Source organism: Solenopsis invicta, chromosome 4, assembly GCF_016802725.1.
Source record: "Solenopsis invicta isolate M01_SB chromosome 4, UNIL_Sinv_3.0, whole genome shotgun sequence".
NCBI lineage: Eukaryota > Metazoa > Arthropoda > Insecta > Hymenoptera > Formicidae > Solenopsis > Solenopsis invicta.
The window spans coordinates 13,369,373-13,393,097 of NC_052667.1; the positions used below are offsets into that span (position 1 = coordinate 13,369,373).

The 23,725-nt window shown below is 35.3% G+C and overlaps 2 protein-coding genes across 5 annotated transcripts in view; both read left to right on the plus strand.

Annotated features, from left to right (window-relative positions):
• The first annotated feature begins 11,033 nt into the window (after positions 1-11,033).
• LOC113004570 lies at positions 11,034-13,163 on the plus strand. Its single transcript, XM_026138249.2, has one exon. The coding sequence runs from the start codon at positions 11,034-11,036 to the stop codon at positions 13,161-13,163; it is 2,130 nt and encodes a 709-aa protein (XP_025994034.2).
• Positions 13,164-21,105: 7,942 nt separating this feature from the next.
• The window catches only part of LOC105199537 (opsin, ultraviolet-sensitive), a 713,170-nt gene continuing 710,550 nt past the window's right edge, over positions 21,106-23,725 (plus strand). For 2 of the 4 annotated variants that reach the window (XM_039448693.1, XM_039448692.1), the window contains exon 1: positions 21,106-21,384. In XM_039448693.1, the coding sequence (XP_039304627.1) occupies positions 21,161-21,384 (224 nt within the window). In that variant the 5' untranslated portion in view covers positions 21,106-21,160. The remainder of the gene's footprint in view (positions 21,385-23,725) is intronic. The other 2 variants (XR_005574669.1, XM_039448691.1) reach the window with 1 other exon arrangement.

A 23,725-nucleotide genomic window follows, 5' to 3' on the forward strand; every position in this document is an offset into this window, starting at 1 on the left:
GGTTATGTGGGGCTCTTCCCCGCCGACAACAACGTCGACGGGGACATACCCACTAAAACCTCTCCGGGTGTCCTGCCCTGGTCCATAACTGGGGGGCTCCGGGAACGCGTGCAGCATACTTCCGGAGCCCCCCGGACCCAGTCGGCCAGTTGGCGGCCGACTCGTCTCGCCAGGGGCGCCTTAGCGGTAGGCACCCCTGGCAGGGCTTTAGGGCCTAGTCTGCCCTAGGTCAGGGGAGAGGGACACCGTCCCTCCCCCGCCTCTTCCCCTGTTGGTGTTGGGGGTACAGGCCCGGGGGTCTAGCCCCCGCCGGATGATTCCCGGGCCTAGCTGTGCCAGTTGGTGCGAGCTCCCTGACGCTCGTGGGGGGAGGGGGGTTTTTCTTGCCTCCTCCCCTCTCCCCGGCGAGGCTGGGAGGGTTACCACTTCTGACTAGGAAGGGACCCTCCTCCCGATGTCACTGGGAGTTAGCCTCGCCGGGAGTCGTATTTTGTGGGAGCTGCCTCGCCCTGCTTCGGGTTCCATATGCTGGGCCTTCGGCAAGGGAGGCAGCAGGATCGTCTTCCCCGTTGTTGTTGGGGGAATCGCCGTCGCTCTCCCCCTCTTCCTCGATAGTTTGGAGGGAGGGGGGTTGTGCGCCGGCGATTCTTCTCCGCTTCCTGCGGGGACCCCCGCCATCGGGGGGGCCCCGTCGATCTCTCGGAGGGCGGGGATCCCCGCCTCCATCATTACCCCGTGGGTTGGGTCGGCGACGTCGTCGTTTTCCGCCTCCACCGGGTCTTCCCCCTCTCAACCTTTCTCTGGCCGTTTCGGCCGCCTCCTTCTGCGACATAACCTGTTCGCAGAAGGAGGCGACTGCCTTCCAGCAGCTCTCCCTGAGGACCATCTTAGCAACAACGGCCCTCAGGGAGAGGTCTTCCCCGACTTCGTCTATGAGGACTCTGCGCAGCTCGTCCCACACTGGACAATGCTCCAGCGTGTGCTGCGTAGAGTCCACCTTCGCCTCGCAGTGGTGGCAACGCGCGGTCGGCTCTTTTTGGATTCGACACAGGTACTCCCCGAAACAACCATGTCCGGTGAGCACCTGCGTCATCCTGTATGATAGACCGCCCCATGGGCGGTCTACCCACTCCTCCAGGTGGGGGAGGATGGCCTCCAGTACCCGGGTGCCCACTGTCGGCGGGTTTTCGACGAGGTGGTTGCGCCATTCCTCGATCGCCCGCCGACGGGCTCTCTCTCTCCACGACGCCAGGGTCCTCGGGGCAATGTCGTTGCCCCGTAGGCGGGAGGCCTTGACCCGAGCATAGAGAGTTGCTCGGGCCGTTGCCAGGAACTCCGCTGGCGGCACTCCCGCCAGGACCATTAAGGCGTCGTTAGGAGAGGTGCGATATGCGCGCGCAATGCGTAGGGCCAGCAGCCTTTGCACATCGTGTAAGTGTTTTCTAATCTTGCTGCTGGCCCCCATCGCCCCGCACCAGACCGGAGCGCCGTATAGCGCCCCGGACATGACGGCGTGCATGTACGCGCACCTCGCACCTATACCAGGGCCCCGGAGGTTGGGCATAAGACCTCTGAGGGCATTGGCCCTCTTGCCCAACCGTGGGGCTAGGTCGTCGAAGTGCTCGACGAAGCCCCACCGGCCGTCCAGGGTCAACCCCAGGTATTTAACGGTTGTCCCCACCTGGATTTGTGTCCGTCCCACGAGGACTGAGGCCTGTGGAGGGGGCCCCCGGGAGCCATCGTGAAAGAAGATGGCTTCCGTTTTGTGTGGGGCCACCCTTAGCCCCAAGTCCTTGATAGCGCCAACCGCGCATGCCACCGCCCAATTGGCCCGTGTGACCGCTTCCTCCCAGGAGGTATCCCCAGCCGTCACCAGCGTGTCATCGGCGTAGCACACCGTGTGGCAGCCGGGGAGGAGGCCCGTGCGGAGGACGACGTCGTACGCGGCGTCCTATAGCAGGGGGCCGAGTACCGATCCCTGCGGAACGCCGCACGTCATGTCCCTCTGCTGCTGGAGTCCATCCTTGTCTATGTACTCCAGCGTTCTGCCCCGGAAATAGTCCCTCACCGTCTCGACAAGGTAGGGCGGCAAGCCGTAGTATTCGACCAGAGCCGCCACTACCCTGCCCCACGGGACGGTGTTAAAGGCGTTGGCGATATCTAGCGACACCGCCAACGCCACCCTTCCTTCCCCCGTCATAGGCTCCACGAGGGCGCGAACGTGCTGAATGGCATCGATCGTTGAGCGCTTCTCGCGGAATCCGAACTGGCCGGGGGATAGATCGGGACCTATCCGGGACATGTGCCGGATGATGCGGTTGGCAATCACACGTTCGTGAATCTTGTCCGCATTATCCAGCATGCAGAGGGGCCTGTACGCAGAGGGGTCCTCCGCTGGCTTGCCCACTTTCCTCAGCAGAACAAGCCGGGCCCTCTTCCACCTCCTGGGAAATACCCCTTCTCGGAAGCATTGGGTGAGGACCCTTTTAAGGTCCTCACCCATCATCGGTGCGGCTCGGACCCAGACTTTGCCAAAGACTCCGTCTGGGCCGGGCGCGCGAGCTCTGCCTTTATTCCTTATTCGGGCGAAGGCCTCCTCGAGCTCGTGGTCTCTCACCCCCAGTTCCTCCGACCAACCCGGAGGGGGACCGGACCTAGTCGGTATGTCCCTTCCGCGGGTGGGGAACAACTGGTTCACCTCCCGCTGCAGGAACCGGGGGTCCAACGTCTCTGTGAGGGGAGGGGCCCATGGGCGGAGTTTGCCAACTGCCATTTTATATGGCCTTCCCCATGGGTCCCTCGTGAGGCCTGAGATGAATTCCTCCCAGGCCTCAGCCTTCGCCCGGCGGATGGCGGCCCTCAGCGCCTTTCTGGCGTCTCTGAGGGCCGCTCTCGTTTCTTCTACCTCTGCCTCCACGCCCCGGCGCCGGGTGCGCGTAAACGCCCTCCTGGTGGCCACCGTCGCCCGCCTTTGCTGGGCGAACTCTTCGGACCACCAGTAGGTAGCGCGCTGCGCCCTAGAGCGGCTGCGGGGCATGGAGGCATCGCACGCTCGCGACATGGCGTCGCAGAGCCACTCGGCTTCTGCATCGGCCCCGCCATCTTGCCCCCGGTCAGCCCACGTTGAGGCGGTGACTGTTTTCCTAACAAGTGTAGTCTGCTCCATGCGTTAGGTGCTTGCTTCACAATCGTAAGATCCGGGTTCGCTCCCGAATGTGTGCAATATTTTTTTTATTTTTTTTAAATAAGTGTATTTATTTATCTTGATGATATTGATATAGTATGCAAATTTCTAAAATAAAAAATTTATATTTAATATTACTTTCTAAACATTAATTTAAATTTAATTTGAAGGATATTTGAATTCAATAATATTTGAAATAATAAATAGGTAGTAATAATAATAATATATAAGTTATTTGAAATGGATAACATATAAAGGCAACGTATCTAAATTTTCAAATTGTTTAAATTTAACACTGATATTCTTCTTCTACGATTAATTATTTTAAAAACTAGAATTTTAAAATACTATTAATATTATTTCCAATTAAATTTTAAATTAAACAATTTGAAAATTTAGATACGTTGCCCTTATATGTTATCCATTTCAAATAACTTATATATTATTATTATTATTACTTATTTATTATTTCAAATATTATTACTTGAATTCAAATTAAATTTAATGTTTAGAAAGTGATATTAAATTAAATTTTCTATTTTAAAAATTTGCATACTAGATCAATCAAGATAAATACACTTATTAAAAAATAAAAAAAATGTTGCACACATCCGGGAGCAAACCCGGATCTTACGATTGTGAAGCAAGTACCTAACGCACGGAGCCGACTGCACTGATTGGGAAAACGGTTACCGGGAAGACTCATATGATGCGCTGCGGTATGGCCAATTTTCACAAATTTATTATTTCGAAACTAAGGCCTATTTGATCAAACGCCGGGAGACGTAAACTTTTTTTTCGTCTCCAGAGTAACTAAAAAAATTGGGAAAAAATCCCAGGGTGACTCACCTGATCCTCCCCTTGTCAGTATGAAACTATTATACATTTTATCTAGCAAGTATTTTACGTACATAATGCAGTAAAAACCAATCTTAATTTTTCAAAATTGATCGACAATTTTCAGGTCACAATTAGTGCATAAGTCACAAAATACACGTCATTACAACGTCGCTGTCACTAGAAATGGGGATGTTAGTTACGTCTCAGCGACGTCTCAATTACGTTTCGAACACCAGTTGAGACGTCGCTGAGACGTAACATGCGACGAGTTAGCACGTCACAGCGACGTGCTTGTTACGTTTGGTGCAGGCAAGGTTATGTTCCGAAATTAACTGTAATCAATACTGAAAACGTTGATCTTTATCGGAATTTTAATGTTAAAAAGAGATAAAATAATGTTGTGAGTACTGGAAAGTTAATTTTAAAATAGGAAATCTTTTTATAGGAAAGTAGGAATAATGGAATAAATGTTACCGATTATTAGTTTGGACAAGGATGTGGATTTAAAACCTACACCACTCTTTGGCCAGTCTATGATATTTGGGTTGTGTTGACGTTTCAACAAATTAGAAAATTGTTTGGGCATTTTCAGAGACTTTAATTATCTTAATAAACGTATAACAGAACTTACAAAACTTGCCTCTGACTTTATTATTTCAAGTATGAACACGCCTTTAATTAAAAGTTAAATTAATTATATTACAAAAAGTACACACCATTTATAGTTGATCGACTCAGCACCAACTCGACACCGCCACGTGCTCCGGTTTCCCAATACACAAGTATTTTACTTCGGTTTGTCTCTCTCTCTCTCTCGTTCACAGTACTGAAAATGGAAGCAATTGAATTAACACTGCAGTATTGTACTTTTACAAGAGACGACTGGCTTAATATAGATTAGCTTTAATATACTACTTGATTCTTACACACGAACTGAACTCGGTGCCAGCAAGCAACAGCACACAGAGAGTAATCTGTTTCTCTTTTACTCCGGAAAGGATGAGCTTTGAGCACGCGCAATGCACCGATGGATCGAAGTAATTGCGCGTTACTCTCGGCACTGGACGATGGCGTCATCGGCCGACCGATTTTATTTGTCGTTTACAAATATAATCTTGCACTGTTAATTTAGCAAATGCTGAAAGTAATTAACTTATAATTAATTTTTATAGTTGCGATTTCAAAATGTCTTTTTTAAGACGTCTTAAAGTCGACATTTGAAAGACGTTTGCAGACGTTTATACAAAGACGTCTGCAGACGTCTTTCAAAGTTGACTTACAGTCGATTCTGAAAACCTAAATTAGAAAAGTTAACTTATAGTCGACATATGGACGGTTGTGCTATTAGCGAATGTCGTTTTAACTTAAATCGTCATATCACGTACGCCATAAGCCTATTATCATTATCATTCAAAACGAATTTGTACAACTATTATATATGTATAAAAACAATTTAAACAGAATAAATCAGAAATCGCGTTACAACGCGTGACGCGTCTCTGATTGGGTGCGTTCAGCAAACTCAACTCACTCAACACTTGAGTGATTGCTCGCTGGTGTATTCTTCTAGATCTAAAAGTTTAATTGGATAATCTAGAAGAAATACCTCTTTTAGTTCTTTTTCTGCTTCGAAGTATTCTATGATTGGACAATTTTTAAAATTCATTGTTTCGATTGGTTAATCAAACGCTTTGAAGCATTTGTAGCCTCAAGTGCAGTCAAGTGGACCGAAGCCAGTGTTGATAAGTGTTTCAATAAATGCAACGTGGATTTTTATGGAAAAATATTATAAACTGCAGTTTAAATAGTGCTTTTCGCAGACGTCTTAAGATTACATGTAATTAACGATAATGTATGCATATTACGTATATAATTTCTAATGTTTTTTTATAATTTTATGTTCTGCGTATTAGCGTATATTAAAAATTTTTTTAGGTTATGTATGTACATGCTTGTGGTATATACATCACGTTGCTTAGTATTATTTCTTTTTATTATTACATTTTTACATATGAATCACGCTTATTTAACATTATTTCATAATGTTAAATAAGTGTGATTCATATGTAAAAATGTTATTTCATAATGTTAAATAAACGTGGTTCATATGTAAAAATGTTCAAGATGACCTCCATGTAATATTGCGAAGGTCATTCAAGATTCTGCCAAAATATTATCACATAATATTGCCATGCATTCACTCCTTTCAGTGGCAGCATAAAAATATACTTTGTTTCATGGCCCACGGGATAAGGCTTCTTGTAAAGTTGAAGTACAGGAAATTTTCCGGGCCATAAAACAGAGATATTAAAAAAATTTGAAAAAAAACCAGCCGCCTCTTCATCAAGAGCAGTTCAACCAAGAGGACAAAGTGGGTGAAAATTCATCAGACTTCTAGAACGAATGTGAAAGGACTGATAATGATGATGAGTTATAGCTTATAACTTTGTTTATAGTATATAAGTTATGGTGTATATTATATTATACTATTAAATAACATAGTATTGTAAGTGAGCAATCGGCTCACTCGGTATAAATTTCAAATCGGCCGCCACTGCGGTGGCGTTGTCAGCGGATTGCTGCCTGCGTATTGCTTGCCTGATTGGCTGCGTGGGTCACGTGACCTTCGGTCTCGTACCCCAATTGGTTTTGCAAACCACGTGAGACATATACCGCCATGCGATTGGCCCTGCGAGGCTCACTAGCGCGCCCCTGCGGTCTCTCTCGTGGGTGTATCATCGCAAGCATCAGACTCGTGGAAGCTCTCGTCAAGTGCGGCATGGCCGCCACGTTTTTCTGTACACGACCGGTGAATAAAGTCGGTTCTGCCATTGTACTCCTGGTGCGCAGTTAATTCCAGTTACCCTCCTTTCCGTCGGTACTTCCGGCTCCTGACACACGAGGGATCGTGACAAGATATTTCCTTTCCTAGTATTTTCCGGCTCGCACGTTCTCCTCTCCTTTGTGAGGCGGGATTTTGAAATCCTTCCGGCCCGCTCTTACAGTATATAGGTTTTTTTTACTTTATATTTTATACTTTTTTTTATATATTTCCCTAATAGCAATTTTCTGTTAGACTGCTATAAATCTTGCAGCAGATTCTTGAAAGATTCTGCCAACAGAACATGATCTGTTTCCTCATTCTGTTCAATTCTTTTGAAAGATTCTGCAGTCAAATTCTTGCAAGAAACTTGCACGTATCTGTTGGCAGATTCTTGCAAAAAACTTGAATGTATCTGCTGTAAATCTTGCAGTAGATTCTTGAAAAATTCTGTCAATAGAACGTTATGATCTGCTTCCTCATTCTGTTCAATTCTCCTGAAAGATTCTGCAGTCAAATTCTTGCAAGAAATTTATATATATATATATATATATATATATATATATATATATATATATATATATTTTAAAAGATTAAATTTGAATTAAACATTTCATTTATGTACAAGATTAAATAACAATACAAATTGTTATTTACATAAAAATATAAAATTTTATGTGGAACAGCGTTCCACACAAACATCATACTTAAAAAAAAATGAGAGAGAGTTTTCGTCTCAAGCAGCTCATATATATAAGAGATTATTGAAGTATGAACTGGACAGTCGCCCGCGGCGGCGCCTAGATATAACGCACTCGACTCACGAGAAGATCTTCCGTGGCGTGACCTAATGGTGGCACTAGCGCTCACTTGTTAAATCTATTTCATTCCGAAATTGTTATAAATCTTGCAGCAGATCTTTCTGTTGCTGATTAAGCAGAATCTGTACAATATTTGCACAAGATCTACGCGTCATTTCCATTGTAAGTAACTTGCAGAAAGGGTCTAGCTGGATAAGTATGTGAAAATTGCACTTGAGGGGATCAGATCGGGGCTAGGATCTAAATTTGAGATAGGAAGAAAAAAAAATTTTCATCAAGTTTCAGCCATCTATCCCTACTATTTATTCCTCTGGAGCGTTTTACGTGTTTTTCAGTTCTTAATTTTTTTCTGCTCTTCTAGTTAAGCGATTCTTATAAAAAAAATTTACAATATATATATCATTAACATACATTTTAACGAATATTTTGGTCCCTCTAAAAGCTCGTCTTCATATTTTAAAAAATTCAAAAAATTTTTAAATTGCTCCAAAAAATTTGGCTTTAGGGGTGCACTCTCGAAAATATTTTTACAATGCCGTCTTTTACTCTTGTTGTGCCCTGAATTTTTTTAGATTTTTAGCATTGGTGCAAAGTGATTAAAAAAAATAAAAACTGTATTTTTTCCATATTTTCGATGTTTATTGATATTTAAAAATTCATGGAACTTCTGCTGTGGTCCTAAAAATGTTTCTATGTAATATTGTTATTTATTACTATCATTTCCTAAATTATTTCAATTTTTACAATTAGTTTAAAGTATTGAAAGACTGTATTTTTTCATTATTTTCAATATTTATTAATATGCAAAATTACATGGCATTAAAATCCTATCTAAAAAAATTTTTTTCCATTCTTGTTATATCTCTGAAGTATTTTACAGTTTTAATTCAGTATATAAATATATATATATATATATATATATATATATGTATAAGTGATTAAAACAATGAACAACTATATATTCAAAGTACAAAGTGGTTAAAACAATTATACGTTGTATTTTTCTGCTATTTTAAACTTACTTTCTATTTAGAATTTCAGTGTATTGAATTTAGTGTATTAATTTTTAAATTCAGTGTTAAGTGATTAAAATAATAAAAAACCTGAATTTTTTATTTATAATGTTTATTAGTATCTATTCTACATATATGTGTATATGTTTATTTTAATATATATTCATGATGTTACGGTCAAAAACATTTGTTTTAAAACTATTTTTTATTTATATGATAACCTGAATTTTTTTAGATTACATTGAGTGCAAAGTGATTAAAAAATTAAAAACTATATTTTCCTATTATTTTCAACATTTATACATCAACAATTTATTTAAAAAAATTAAAATGCAAAAAAATCAAAATCTATATTTTCTTGTTTATTTTGCTACTACAATTATGTATTTTGAGCGATCTAAAAAAGAAAAAAAGACATTTCCGGATTTTATAATCTTACTCGCTTATTGTATATCTATATTCAAATCGAAACGGCTCAAACGGCTGATCGTAGCGCACTCTGTAGTATTTTCTTTGTACTTAGTATTTTCATTGTTAAATGCATCCATATATATTAACCATTTTCCTTTCATGGTGATTTCTTAAATGCCACTTGATTTTCGTTGTGTGTCCTCTGACAAGAACACTAATAAAATAACTAATAACTAAGAGATAAACGAAATAGTATAGAGAAAACGGAAATAATATAAAACACGGCGTAACGATATAAGGTAAAATATATCAATATTAATGCATCATTAAGTGTTCAATATAGATCAATACTTTCAATTAGTTGATTAGTTTTACAAAGATAATTCATGTAACTTGCTAAAAACAAGAGAATTCATACCAAGAATTCAACTGATTGTAAGAATAAGTGAATAATTGAAGAATTCAAATAGTATTTATGTCTGATATGAAACTTAGAATATAAATTGTTGACTCTTTTGTCATGAAATGATTTCTAATTAATTTAATCAGAAACTTGATTTACATTTGTTTTATGTAAATATATAATTGCAAGTATTAGAAAGAACGGAATATTTATATTTAACCTATATAATAGAGGAGAAGAGGATATTATGGCTACTGTAGACTTTATGGCTATCCCCATTATTTCCGTTATTAGGTGACGAATTCTAACAATTGTTTATGAAATTCTTCAATTAGTAGCCCACCGTTTTTTAATGGCGCTAATATGCCAATACACAATAGCTAACAATTATTATAAGGCATTTTTACTTTTGAGCACTTTTAAACTTCTTCAAGGTACACTTTTAACCTTTAATTACACATACTTCCTCATTATTCTTAAACTTGAATGTATTATCATACGAATGTACATATATACTGGAGTGTTTTTTTGTTATTGGACTTTTTATTCGGCTTACATTTCGAGTTATACAAAGTTAAAACAATAACATGGAATTTTATTAATATGGTTTTTTAAGTAAAATTTTTATATCAAAATATTTCTTCGATAAATCGATTGTCATTCTAGAGGGCGGTGTTTAGAAATATTAGAGACATCATTTTATGCATGTTGTTTAATGTTAAATAGGGATAAAATGATATTTCTCGTGATATTTCTAAAGTCTTTGAACGCAGGAAAATTTTAAATCAGGAAAATTCTAAACGATGGAAAATTAAAAATATATAATTTTGTAACAAAATACTGTGTTTTACTAAACTTAACCGATTTTTAAAGAATTATTTTTGGGCTAGCCATATTACCACCACTTTTTTTCTTCTATCGATTATGCAGTGCGTCACATTTTTATAAATCACGCCCTAAGTAATAAATATTTCATTACTTCGAGTTTAGAATCTGTTAAACAACACTTTGACGAATAGAATCGTTCCAGTTTCAATATAAAATATTGATTATTAATAAAATTATTCAATAAAATAAAAATGGGTGCCATATTACCCTCTTCTCCTCTATAATAACCTTATATAAAATTAATAATATTATAAAAAATAATCTATATATATATATATAACATATATATATATATATATATATATATATATATAACTTATATATATAATATAACCTATATAAAATAATTTTATCTATGTATATTTATTATCTCAATTTTTAATGCGTGATGTGATACGGTAACTTTATAAGAAAAATTGACATTTATCAAGTACCCGAGTTTTAATTCGCATACTAACAAAACTTGTCATTCGTGTATACTTTCTTCTTTATTTATTGTTAATTATAATGAATACATAAATAATGTGATATTCATTTTTTTTAGTATTAATAATATTTTTCTCTAAAGAATCAAAATTAATATTTCTTACGTTTCTTTTTTGTAAATATCGAATACTTTCTGAGCATACGTGTATATTTTTCCAGATTAAAAATGTCGACTTATGAAAGGACTCAAAGGACATTAGATAAAACAAAATGTATTAAATGTAACAAGTTTCTTCGTAAACTATCTGGAAAGAAAAAAGTTGTAAACATTGAGAATGAGGCAAAGGATTTTTCAAAAATTTTTGGTGAATCCATAGTTATTGGTGATATAATATGTTGTAAATGTATGGCACAGTTTCGCCTTCACAAACATAAAGAGAAGTTAAAATTACAAAATAATCCTCAAGAAAATATCTATGACAATCTTAATAGATCAGAATCTTCGCAGACTACTGTTACGTCTTCTCAGACATCTACAGAAGATCAAACAATAGTTTTTAAGTCTTCAAGTTCAAAGATGGATTTTCAATTCACGGAAATGCCATTTAATAGAACAGTTATATCACATACATATTGCTGTCTCTGTAGTGGAAAAACAAACTTAATTGTTGTTCCATTTGAAGCTCGTATGCAAGTTTTTCAAGAGAGAAGAGTATTTATTCCTAAAGGCAATCGCTGTTGCTCTAATCATTTAATTAAAAAACGCTTCTTTGAGGAAGAGCTACAGTTAATACGAATATATTCAAACAGAAGTATGATAGAAGTCATAGAAATAGTGAAATTATTAGAATATATGTCTGTTAAAAGTAATTTCGAGATTAAAGACAAAATTGGTGATTTTTCTCTTTCGGAAGAGCGCATTAAAACATTCACAGGTTTAACATGGAAAAACTTGATTCAATTAAAAAAAATGATGACTTCAATAAGAAATTCCGAATGCCGAAATATCCTGCAAGCTATTGTTATATTTTTATTTAAATTATGCAGCGGTAATTCGAACAGTATGATTGCCGCTATTCTGGGACTTCAGTATGACCAGCAAGTATCAATGTGTTCAGAATCGGTGATAAAATCTTTTGAAAAAGATATTTTACCTATTTATTTTGGCTTTAAAGCATTTTCTCGAAACGATCTTATTCAAAATCACACATCAGTTATGGCCAGGAAGCTATATGACATCAAAGAAGATCAGTTGGTGTTGATTTGTGATGGAACGTATCTACAACACGAAAAGAGTTCGAATAATGAGTACCAACGGAAATCATTTTCAGTTCAAAAGAAGATGCCATTATGCAAACCGTTTACGATTTGTACAACAGATGGTTTTATTGTTGATACACTAGGTCCATTTTATGCAAATCAAAATGATGCACAAATTATGAAAATAATTATGTCAGATCCAAATGGTTTAAGAAGCCTGCTAAGAAAATGTGATATTTTTATACTTGATCGAGGCTTTCGTGATGTTAAACAATATTTAGAAGAACAAGGTTACCAAGTACTCATGCCTGCATTGAAAGGCCAACGTTCTCAACTGACTACGGAAGAATCTAATGAATCACGTCGTATAACAAAACTTCGCTGGCCTGTTGAAGCAGTCCACGGAGTAATTGGTCAAAAATACCGTCTTCTACATCACAAGTTAGATAACAAACTGCTTCCCAAAGCAGGATCATATTGCCGGATAGCTTGTTTTCTAAATAATACGTTTGGAAAACGTTTCAATTCAGATGTAGATTTATCTGATGAGATTGTAGCTCAAATTAAATCTAGAGCAAGTGTCGAAAATACATTAGCCTTGGAAGTAGAGACACAAAGATGGAGTAGCCGAAAATTACCGTTTCAGCCACTGATATCGACTCATTTACTCGATTTCCCAGAAATGACAGAAAAAGATTTAAAAATTTTTTTCACAGGATCCTATCAATTATCTCAATCAATATCTTACTTGGCGGAAATAATGAATCAAAATAATATTAATCTCCATTACCTTAAAAAGAAGAATGACATAATCAAAGTTCAAATCAGATCACGACATGTCAACAAAAAGAGGTATAATTGCTACATCCATTATGCTCCAAATACTATTGGTTACAACGGTATTTTACGCTACTTTTGTGAATGTGCAAATGGCAGATGCACGATTGGATGCTGCTCGCACGTGGCTGCAATTATATATTATTTATCTCACGCTAGATACTTATCTAAAATTATTAGACCTGCAGAGATTTTAAGTCGTCTCTTTAATGTTGAAGAAGTAAATCCTGTAATCAATGACGATAGCGATGAAGATTAAAATTAAATTATATTCTCTTATTTTCTTATTTCTGTATATCACAAGTTTCTTTGTTATGTCAAACTTTTAATATTCAGTTGTATTAAAATATAATAATGAAAAGAAAATTACATAGTAAAATAAACTTCTTAAATACACCTTGGTCATTTGTTATACTATATTTTACATATTATCATGCCGCGTCTAAAAGAAAGCCATCTGTTTTTTAATTATCGTATAGCAGACGATTAAACACACATATTTAATTTATTTTACATATTATGTCAGGCTTGCTCCCGTGGGCGCCCACGGAGCACGCGAGGAGGAGAACATGCCCTCTCTTCGCACGGCTGCTTCTTCCCGTCTTTCCTTTCTGGCCCTTCGATCCACCTATCCCCTCCGTACGGCCGCTCTCGGTCCCTACTATACTACAGTATGTACACGCGACTCGCGCGTGTGGAAGGGGAAACGGAGAAGCTCGAGCTATAGTTTGTGGATCATGCCTGTATTATGTAGTTTCAAAATTCTCTTTCTCTAATAGCAATTTTAAAATATTCTTTTAAGTAATCACTCAATATATTTTAAATAACTCAGTAGGTTCTTTTATATTAAAAAAAAAAACAATTTAGATAACCCATCTTCTAGTAAAAGAAAAAAAACGTTATTAATCCTAAAAGTTTTCATTCTCCATTTAATCACTTAACATTGAGTTTAAAAATCATTCAATATACTTAAATTCTAGATAGAAAATAAGTCGCAAATAGCTGACAATATAGTTTCTAATTCTAACCACTCTAATTACTCTTACACGCGCGCGCGCGCACACACATCCACACACACACACACACACACACACATATATATATATATATATATATACATATGTGTACATATATATACTAATTTAAAAATGTAAAATAATTCAGATTTCAAAATGTAAAATATCAGAGGTATAATAGGAGTGGAATATAAAGTTATAAAAAACTTTACGAGACCGGATTTAATACTGTGAATTTGTACATATCAATAAATACCGAATATAACGTGTTCGCGACTGCACGTTGCCGAGAGAGAACGTGCGCGAACTTGAGTTTGCCGGGCGAGCTCGAGTGAGCGCGAGTGAGACGCGTAATTTTCGTAATACGCAGCTTGCCGTTGTCCTGCCGCTTGGTCGCGACAGCGTTAGAGTGAGCCGAGAGGAGCGACGAGGATCGACCGCGATCAGCTGCTCCGCGAGCGTGCGAGATTTAAAGGCGCGAGGATTGAGATTTAAAGAAATATTCAATAGGTCCGCTGCACAAAATTAACGAAAGACCTTTATTGTCAAATTGTCTCACCAATATGCATGCCACCACTTACGTTAATAAATCTGTCTTTGGCCTTCACAAACAAGTTCCGACCAGCGTCGGTCAGTAGTCTGTCGATTTTCAATCTCACGGATCGTTGCGGCGTGATTTTAAATGCGATCGTTCTCGGTCGAATCACTCTGAGAGTCTGAGTGAGCGACGAGATCTTCGGCAGAGCGACCGATCGACGGGAACAATTCGGGGGAAAGATCTTTCCGCGGGAAATCGTCTAATTGGCTGACTGGTCTAACAAGATGACCGTGGCCAGCGTCTTAGGAGAAGAATATCAATATTTTGTCACGATCTTCCCGCCGAGTTGTCCTCGCTGTTAGCGCGTGATAGAGAACGGAGCGACCGAACACTCGACTCCGTATACACAAGCAAATAATAATAGCACCGAAGCTGGTCGAGATAATCAATTGTACACACAAGAAATAATGAAAGTAACCGCTTGAATTTTGAAACTTAAATCTACAGGAGGACGCAATAAAAATATACAAGATTGTTAACTTTGGTTTGATCGCGAACATAACGGAAAAAAATACAGTTTTTCAATTCTTTCATTATTTTGCACCAATTGTAAAAATCAAAATAATTCAGGAAATGATAGTAATAAATAACAATATTACATAGAAACATTTTTAGGACCACAGCAGAAGTTCCATGAATTTTTAAATATCAATAAACATCGAAAATATGGAAAAAATACAGTTTTTATTTTTTTTAATCACTTTGCACCAATGCTAAAAATCTAAAAAAATTCAGGGCACAACAAGAGTAAAAGACGGCATTGTAAAAATATTTTCGAGAGTGCACCCCTAAAGCCAAATTTTTTGGAGCAATTTAAAAATTTTTTGAATTTTTTAAAATATGAAGACGAGCTTTTAGAGGGACCAAAATATTCGTTAAAATGTATGTTAATGATATATATATTGTAAATTTTTTTTATAAGAATCGCTTAACTAGAAGAGCAGAAAAAAATTAAGAACTGAAAAACACGTAAAACGCTCCAGAGGAATAAATAGTAGGGATAGATGGCTGAAACTTGATGAAAAATTTTTTTTCTTCCTATCTCAAATTTAGATCCTAGCCCCGATCTGATCCCCTCAAGTGCAATTTTCACATGCTTATCCAGCTAGACCCTTTGCAGATCATATTTGTGCAATATTTGCACATGATCTACATGCTACTTCTGTTAAAAGAATCTTATGTCATTCTGCTGAAGAACTTTGCTAGACTGTTTACAGACTGCAGTTGCGGGATGTATCTGCTTCAAGATAGCTCAATATTTGTACCAAGTTTCTGCAAACAGTTCATATACAAGTACAGTGCACGAATATTGAAACGGTCTGCTAGCAATCTGCCAGCATGACTCTTTTGGGAATAATCTTCTTCTCATCTGACTCAATTCTACTGCAATTAACTGCACGCAGATTCTGTCCTGCAGAAAATTGCAGAAAATGCTACTAGGGTTTATAGTATTTAAGTTTTTTGTATAAAATTATATTATACTACATATAATATAGTATACAATTTTTTTGTAGAACTTTATTTTAATGTAAAATAAAATGAATAATTGTCTTTAGTTGCACTTCAATTTTTCTGTAAACTTGTTTTCTTATATTTTTATTTTGCTGTAACCCGCACGCGTGCGCGCACTATGACATCAGTGTGTGAACATGTATCTTCTGGAATTGAGACTCATATCGCTCGCACGCGTAAGACAATTATGCATGCGAGTGATATGAGTCGCAAATGAGGACACATCTGCGTGCGTTATGAGGGTCACGCGCATGCGAGTACTTGCACGTGTGCGCGCACAGTGCAATCATTGTACGCGCATTTTATTATCTGGATTTATATTGCCACCGCCATGTTTTACAGTTTTTATAGTATACTTTAGTAGCAATTCTTGATTTGGTGACTCTTACATAATATTTTCTATCAGATCCCATTAGATTTATTTTAGTTTCGTCTGACCATAAAATACTTCTCCAGTTTTTATTTTCTTCTGGACAACTCTATTCCACATAATCTTTTGCAAATTGTAATCTGCATTTCACATTTTTCGAACTTAAATATGGAATTTTTCTAGCAGCTCTACCATTCAAATTACATTCTTGGAGTCTTCGTCAAATTGTACGTGCACTTATAGGAAGATTCAGTTCATTTTTAATTTCTTTTGATGACTTAAGTGGATCTATCTAAAAACACGTACAATTTTACAATTAATTTGAGGTATAGTTATTCGCTTTAGACCTCGAGTATCTTCGTATCTTCGTTATTTTTGCATCTTAATGCATTTTCTACCATTTTTTTTTTTAGAAAAGATGTCTTTGTTTGGACATTCAAAATTGTTTAACAATATGCAAACGCCAAAACTTTTAACGAAACCCATAAAAAACTTCAGAACTATCGTAGAACTATTGAAAAATGCCAAAGAGCCGCTCAAAACTCGCATTAAAATGATACTTTAGTCTTGTGTGGGCTGTCAGAATTTAGTTTCAAAAATTGTTTAAAAATTCATAAACGCCGGAACTCTTTACAAAACCTATAGAAAACTTTAGAACTATCGCAAAACTATCGAAAAATGCTAAAGAGCCGTCCAGAACTCACATTAAAATGGTACTTTACCCTTGTGATGTCTTTGTTTGGATTTAAAAATTGTTTAAAAATATGTAAATGTCAGAACTCTAAACGAAACCTATAGAAAGCTTCAGAACTATTGCAGAACTATCGGAAAATGCCAAAGAGCCGTCCAGAACTTGCAATAAAAAGATACTTTACTCTTGTGATAAGGTACCAAAGTTTAGGTTTAAAAATTATTTTGAAATGAATAGCCGATGAATTTTTTTTCAAAACAGTCAAAAATATGCAAAAACTGCCAAAAACTATAAGATTTTGTGATTTAATTTATTTTTGTTGTAACTTGGGATACTACCGAAAGTTGGTACTCCATATTTTTAAAATTGAATTTTTTTTTGTTCAAATCGACAGAACTATTGTTTTAATCTATCAGGAACTGTAGAACTATTGTAGGTGCAAATAGAACTCTAATTAAAATATTTATTTTTTAAAAATAGGGTGCCGACTTCACACTGGCTAAAATGACATTAATATTTTTAACAAATTCTTTTATGTTAATAAATTTACATTAGTAATTTGGCTCTATCATTCTGACCAGACTATTTATAACACAGTGGACTTTAAAACTTTCTCAATATGACATGCACCTTATTTCAGCAGTAGTTTGTTGTTTTTTAGTTGACACAAAGTGTTGCTATTGTACAATAAATTATATTACTAACAAACGAAAATAAACGGGTAAAATAATAAATTTATTAATTTTTATACAGATGGCTCTATTTTTATGGCCACCATTGTACGTACGGATCAATGAACAAAAACATTACTAATACTGTGTAACTAATTACCAATGGTGCAGTAATAGTTATTTACTGTAATGTTCGCATCAATAGTTATCCAAAAGTCATCAGATTATTACAAAATGTGTTTCAGATCGCATTTTTCATGTAATGGTCACATGAAACAATATAAAAGCACAAAGGTTTCGAATCATCACTTTTGATTGAAAGGCTCAAACTACAGAGTTACAAATTCAGCATATTTTAAAAATTCGTCTTTGAGCATTTAAAGATGTTACATTTTAATATAAATTCTGAAGATATGTTTACATCGTTCCATGAGATTATCGCATGAAAAATGCGATCCGACACACATTTTGTAATAATCTGATGACTTTTGAATAATTATTGAGGCAAACATTGTAATTGTTAAAATAATATTATGGAAACCTATTGAAATATGTCGTTTTTGAGATTAAAAAAATTTTTGGTGATATTTTCGATTATGATGTGTAATAGCAAAAATCATGTAGTTGTATAAGAACTAGCGAATCTATCCGGTCATACATTTGAAAATTACGCTTAAAATACACAAAAATGACGAAAACAAGTAAAAACGTGATGTTTTTTTAAACGTGATATTTTTTAAGCTGTTGATGCTTAATGATGGACTTCCTTTCCGTGGAGAATAGAAAATTTATCAGACGCAGCCATGAAATAATTTTTATAAGCGAAGGTAACCACAAAAAATAGCTGAAAAAAGTGAAAAAAACGGTTTTTGGAGTATTTAAAGGTGTTTCCATGGAACAAAAATTTTGAAAAAATTCAAGGAGGTAATTTGCATAAAAATGCAATTATGATTAAAATATAGAGGTAGTAAGTCTTATGAAAACAGAGATATTAAAATTTGAATTTTTTTTGGCTTGTAAAATTTGAATTTTCTGTCAGAATGAAAAATAAATACTTGTTATTATGTGTCTGAATAATATCTAATACCAGTTAAAATTTTAAATCAATTTATTAAAATATCGCAGAGAAAAAAATTATTTACCAAAAAACATTTTTTTAAAGGTGCAGACGATAGGAAGGAGCTTGGGACTTGAAAATTTAAAAAACTTAGATCCTCTTAATGACAAAGGATAGATCAAATTTTAGACAAATCTATTGAGGAGGGATTCCGACTTTTCTTATTCGGCTAGAGCCTTTAAGATATTTATTTTTAAGTAAATATCATTTGGGTTGGAATAGAAAAATTTTTCAATGATAATACAGAGAGAGTACCATTTACATTTTGTATAGCAATTAAAAAGAGTACCACATGGGTTAAAATAGACAAATTTTTTAATGAAAATACAAAGATGGTATTACTTGGTTTGATAGAAAAAAAAAATGATTTGAGGGGTACACGCACACGCATACGGGCACGCGTGCACGCACGCACATACACACACACACACACACACACACACACACACACACACACACACACATACTTGATGTCTTTTTTACCTTCTTTTTTTTTAAAGTAATTTCTTATTGATATCACGCCTTTTGCAGTGTTAAGTAGTATGTACTTTTTTGTAACGAAAGACATGATTTCAACTTATTGTTAGCAAGATTGTGAAAAACTGATGATACCTAAAATACATTATAATGTACAAAAAAATATTAAAGTTAAAGATATTACGACATGGATTGGCATAGGAAGATTTTTCAGTAAAATAGAAGTGCGTACACACACACTTGGTGTCTTTTTTACCTTTTTTTGAGAAGGTAATACGCTACAGAGATTCATAAGAAAAACAAAACGTAACTGTGTTTCACTTAATTATACAACAACAAAAACGTCCTCGCCAGCGCCAGCGTCGTCTTTCTATTTTAATAAATTGGCATCGATCAATGGAGAGATTTTATATTCATAATTAGGCTAAATTACTTAACGAAGTATATTAAACAAAAATGCAAATGTATCGAAGATTCTTTGTACTCCTACTGTTAATTAGCTATTTATATAAATTACATTGTCATTACAATTTTCAATCGACTCGAAGAAGCGCAAAAAGACTTATTGCATATTCGATACGATTACATATTATATATTCATGTGATATAAAGCACTAAGATATGCAGCATGGGGTGATGTCCGATAACAACAGATACAAAACTTTCATTAAATTAAATTTCAGTACTCGTAGTTTGAAAAATTATTGTGTCGATTTGTGATATAATCTAGAATAATTTCAGATTTTAAAAAAGACGAAATAAATTCCTTTTTCGTGTTTTTTAAATTTTTTCTAACTTTGCTCTGCTGTTATTTGTCGTTATTTATTATCTCATAATTACCATAAAGACTGAAATATTTTTGAAGTTTAATTTATGATTTGCGAAATATCTTTTTATTGAAAAGAATAAGAATAATTTTGGTAGATATAACATATATCCACCAAATTTCTGTATTTCTTGTATATATTTCTTGTATATATAAAAAGTTACTATTATTAATTTAGTTCGAATTTATTAAATACACACACACACACACACACACACACACACACACACACACACATCTATTAAATAGACAAAATTTAAAATAATTTTGTTGTTTGCTCGTTATTGATTTCAGATTATTATAAAAAAAATAAAACTTTCTTTCAATCCTGCATAATGAACAAAATTGGATTTGAAACTTTTAAACCATTTTTGGCAATAAAAGAATAGCAATTATGTCATTTTAATCTTATGTCATGAATTAAAATAGGTGACCTATGAAACTTCTTTTGGATTGAAAAAATAGGAATTATTTTGTTTCAATCTTGTTTTATGGATTAAAATAAATTGTGTGGCCCGCATAACGTTTTTTAATTGAAAAATTAGGACTGTCCTAGTTTTAATTTTGTTTTATTATAATAGCTTGTGAAATTTTTTTTGGATTGACATAGCCTGCGAAATCCTTTTTGGACTGATAGCATTGGAATTTTGTATCAATCCTACTTCATGGATTAAAATGGATTTAAAGAATTTTTAATCTTTAATTAGATTAAAATGAATTAAACAATTTTAGTGGATTCGATAATGATCACGCAAATCAATTTCTATTTATTTCAATCCATTTCCGTTTGCTGCGTGACGTAATATAGCATATATGTAAATTAAGCAGCAAATTGAGGATTATCTTTGTCTGACCTCCGTTGGAAGCCATTTAAGTCTGGATTTAGACGGATTAAAATCTCGTGAATTGGAGCCACCACAACACATATAAAAGTTTAGCGATAAAGAGAAGTGAAGTAAAGCCGAAATCTAATTCGACATGTTCAACGGAAGCGTTCATTGGGAAGCGAGAGTTTTATCAGAGGGATCATCACAATTACTGGGATGGAATGTCCCTGCTGAGGAATTGATTCATATACCAGAACATTGGCTAATATATCCCGAACCTAATCCCTCTCTCCATTATTTATTGGGCATTCTATACATACTCTTCACTTTTATAGCGTTACTTGGAAATGGATTGGTTATCTGGATATTTTGCGCGTAAGTATATGGTTAAATATTAATATTAACATTAATAACTGTTTAACTTGAATAATAATTCTGTATTGATGCAAATTATAATGACAACCCAAATCTGTTGATAATCAATAAAATTCATGCTTTTAATAATTTAAATAAAACTGAAATATGTACACAATTAAAATCGAAAGAAGGTTATAATCATTGAACGTTATAATCTTAGTTGAATAAAATATTTTCTATATAATTTTATATATATTTCTATACTCTTTAAATTGCGGGTCATACCTCACCGAAAACAACTTGTGGAATTATTGAAATGACAACTATTATATTAACAGTAATTTCGCGCACTGTTGGAATTTGCATTAGTAATGTAAATTAACCCTTAAACACGTAAGTGGGTCTGAGAGACTCCATATGAAGTTTTGAACGCTTGCTATGTGAAGACGGAATGAGATAGGAGGTTCGGACCAAGACGTAAAAAAAGTTTGAAATCTCCTCTTTCAATTGATATAGTTAATCAACTTTTTTGGTCAACTAGAATTCGAACGGCACGGCAGCAAAGTTTTGTTAGGGTCAATGCGACCCATATAGTGTGTAAGTGAAACTTTTTTTGTGAGTATTTTACATAAAAAAAACTGGACAACATACATTTGAACAGGTTGATTTGCAGATGTTACTCGAATATACTCTGTCTAAAGTTGGAATACTATAAAATGTTGTAGAAAAAAGAGTTTTTCCGAAATATATCATGAAACACATCAATTTTCAATTTTAGACACGATTTAATCAAAAATTCCTCATATTCGCTTTGTTACACAGGTACATTTTTTAATAGAAATGGCAATAATATAATTTTTTTTTAAAGTATGAATCTTTAGCTTTAAAACGCCGTATTGTAAAGTTCTTTAAAGTTTTTGTTGCAAAGATATGATTTTTTTTTTAAGTGGATTTTTAGATGCCCAAAAATACCTCACATTCTCCATGTTACATAATTATATTTTTTAAAAGAAATGACTTTGCCAAATTTTATTTTGAAAGTGTGATTCTTTAGCTTTAAAACGCCGTATTTGAAAGTTCTTAAACGTTTGTTGTTGCGAAGATATGATTTTTTGAAGGAAAAGTGGATTTTTGACCAATTCCTCATTTTTGTTTAATGGTTTTGCTTTTATAACTTCACAATAAATTGTTTGTCGGCAATGCCGATTAAGCAGTCATACTCCTGAGAATTTGAACGTTTGTTTTAAAAAAAAAATCGTAGAAAAATATTGATTGTAATCAAAATTATAGCTTCTCAAAGTTGAAAAAGTCTCCCAGACCCAAAAATGTGTTTTCGTATTTTACAAGATCGGTGTGTTTAAGGGTTAATATTACCTTTTCAAAAAGAAGGTTAAAAAAAGGCGCCTGTTTTTGTGCGCGCGCGGCTAAAAGTCTTTATTTTTTTTAATCAAAATGATATGTATTAATATTTTCCACGAAATCTTTTATTCAAAACGAAGTGGTATTTACTTAAAATAAATATCTTAAAATTGTGTAATCTAATATAAATGATATGCGTTTGTTTAAAAAAATGTATGAAAACTTTAAAGTGCTCCTGTTATAAAGAGAATATACTTTTTCTACAAAATCCAAGTCGTAGTATTTGTATCTTCAAAAAAAATTTTAAAACACAAAAACATGGCGCTGCTAGAGATAGTAACAATTAAGTTTTGTATAAAAATTATTCAATTTTTCTCATTGCTTTTCCTATTTAGCAGCGCTATGTTTTTGTGCATTAAAAATTTTTTGAAAATACAAATACTACCACTTGGATTTTGTAGAAAAAGTATATTCTCTTTATAACAGGCGCACTTTAAAGATTTCATACACTTTTTTAAACAAACGCATATCATTTTTATTAGATTATACAATTTCAAGATATTTATTTTAAATAAATACCACTTTGTTTGAATAAGAGATTTTGTAGAAAATATTAATACATATCATTTTGATTAAAAAAAATTAAGACTTTTAGGCGCGCACGCACAAAAACAGGCACCGTTTTTTTACCTTTTTTTTGAAAAGGTAATTTTGTACTGATATCACGTCTTTTTGTAGTGCATGCATCTTTAAGCAATATATTTATTTTTTGTGATAAGTCATAACTTCAACTTACAAGATTATAAAAAATTAATACACACACACACACACACACACACATTAATTCTTTATAATCTTACTTCTAAGTTGAAATCACGACTTATGTCCATGATGTGTGTGTGTGTGTGTGTGTGTGTGTGTGCGTGCGCGTGTGTGTGTGCGTGCGCGTGTGTGTGTACGCGCGCGCGCATACATATATAATATACTATATATATATATA

Excerpts from the sequence above, each read along its gene's own strand:
- LOC113004570 (XM_026138249.2), top strand. The coding sequence starts at position 11,034 with ATGTCGACTTATGAAAGGACTCAAAGGACATTAGATAAAACAAAATGT.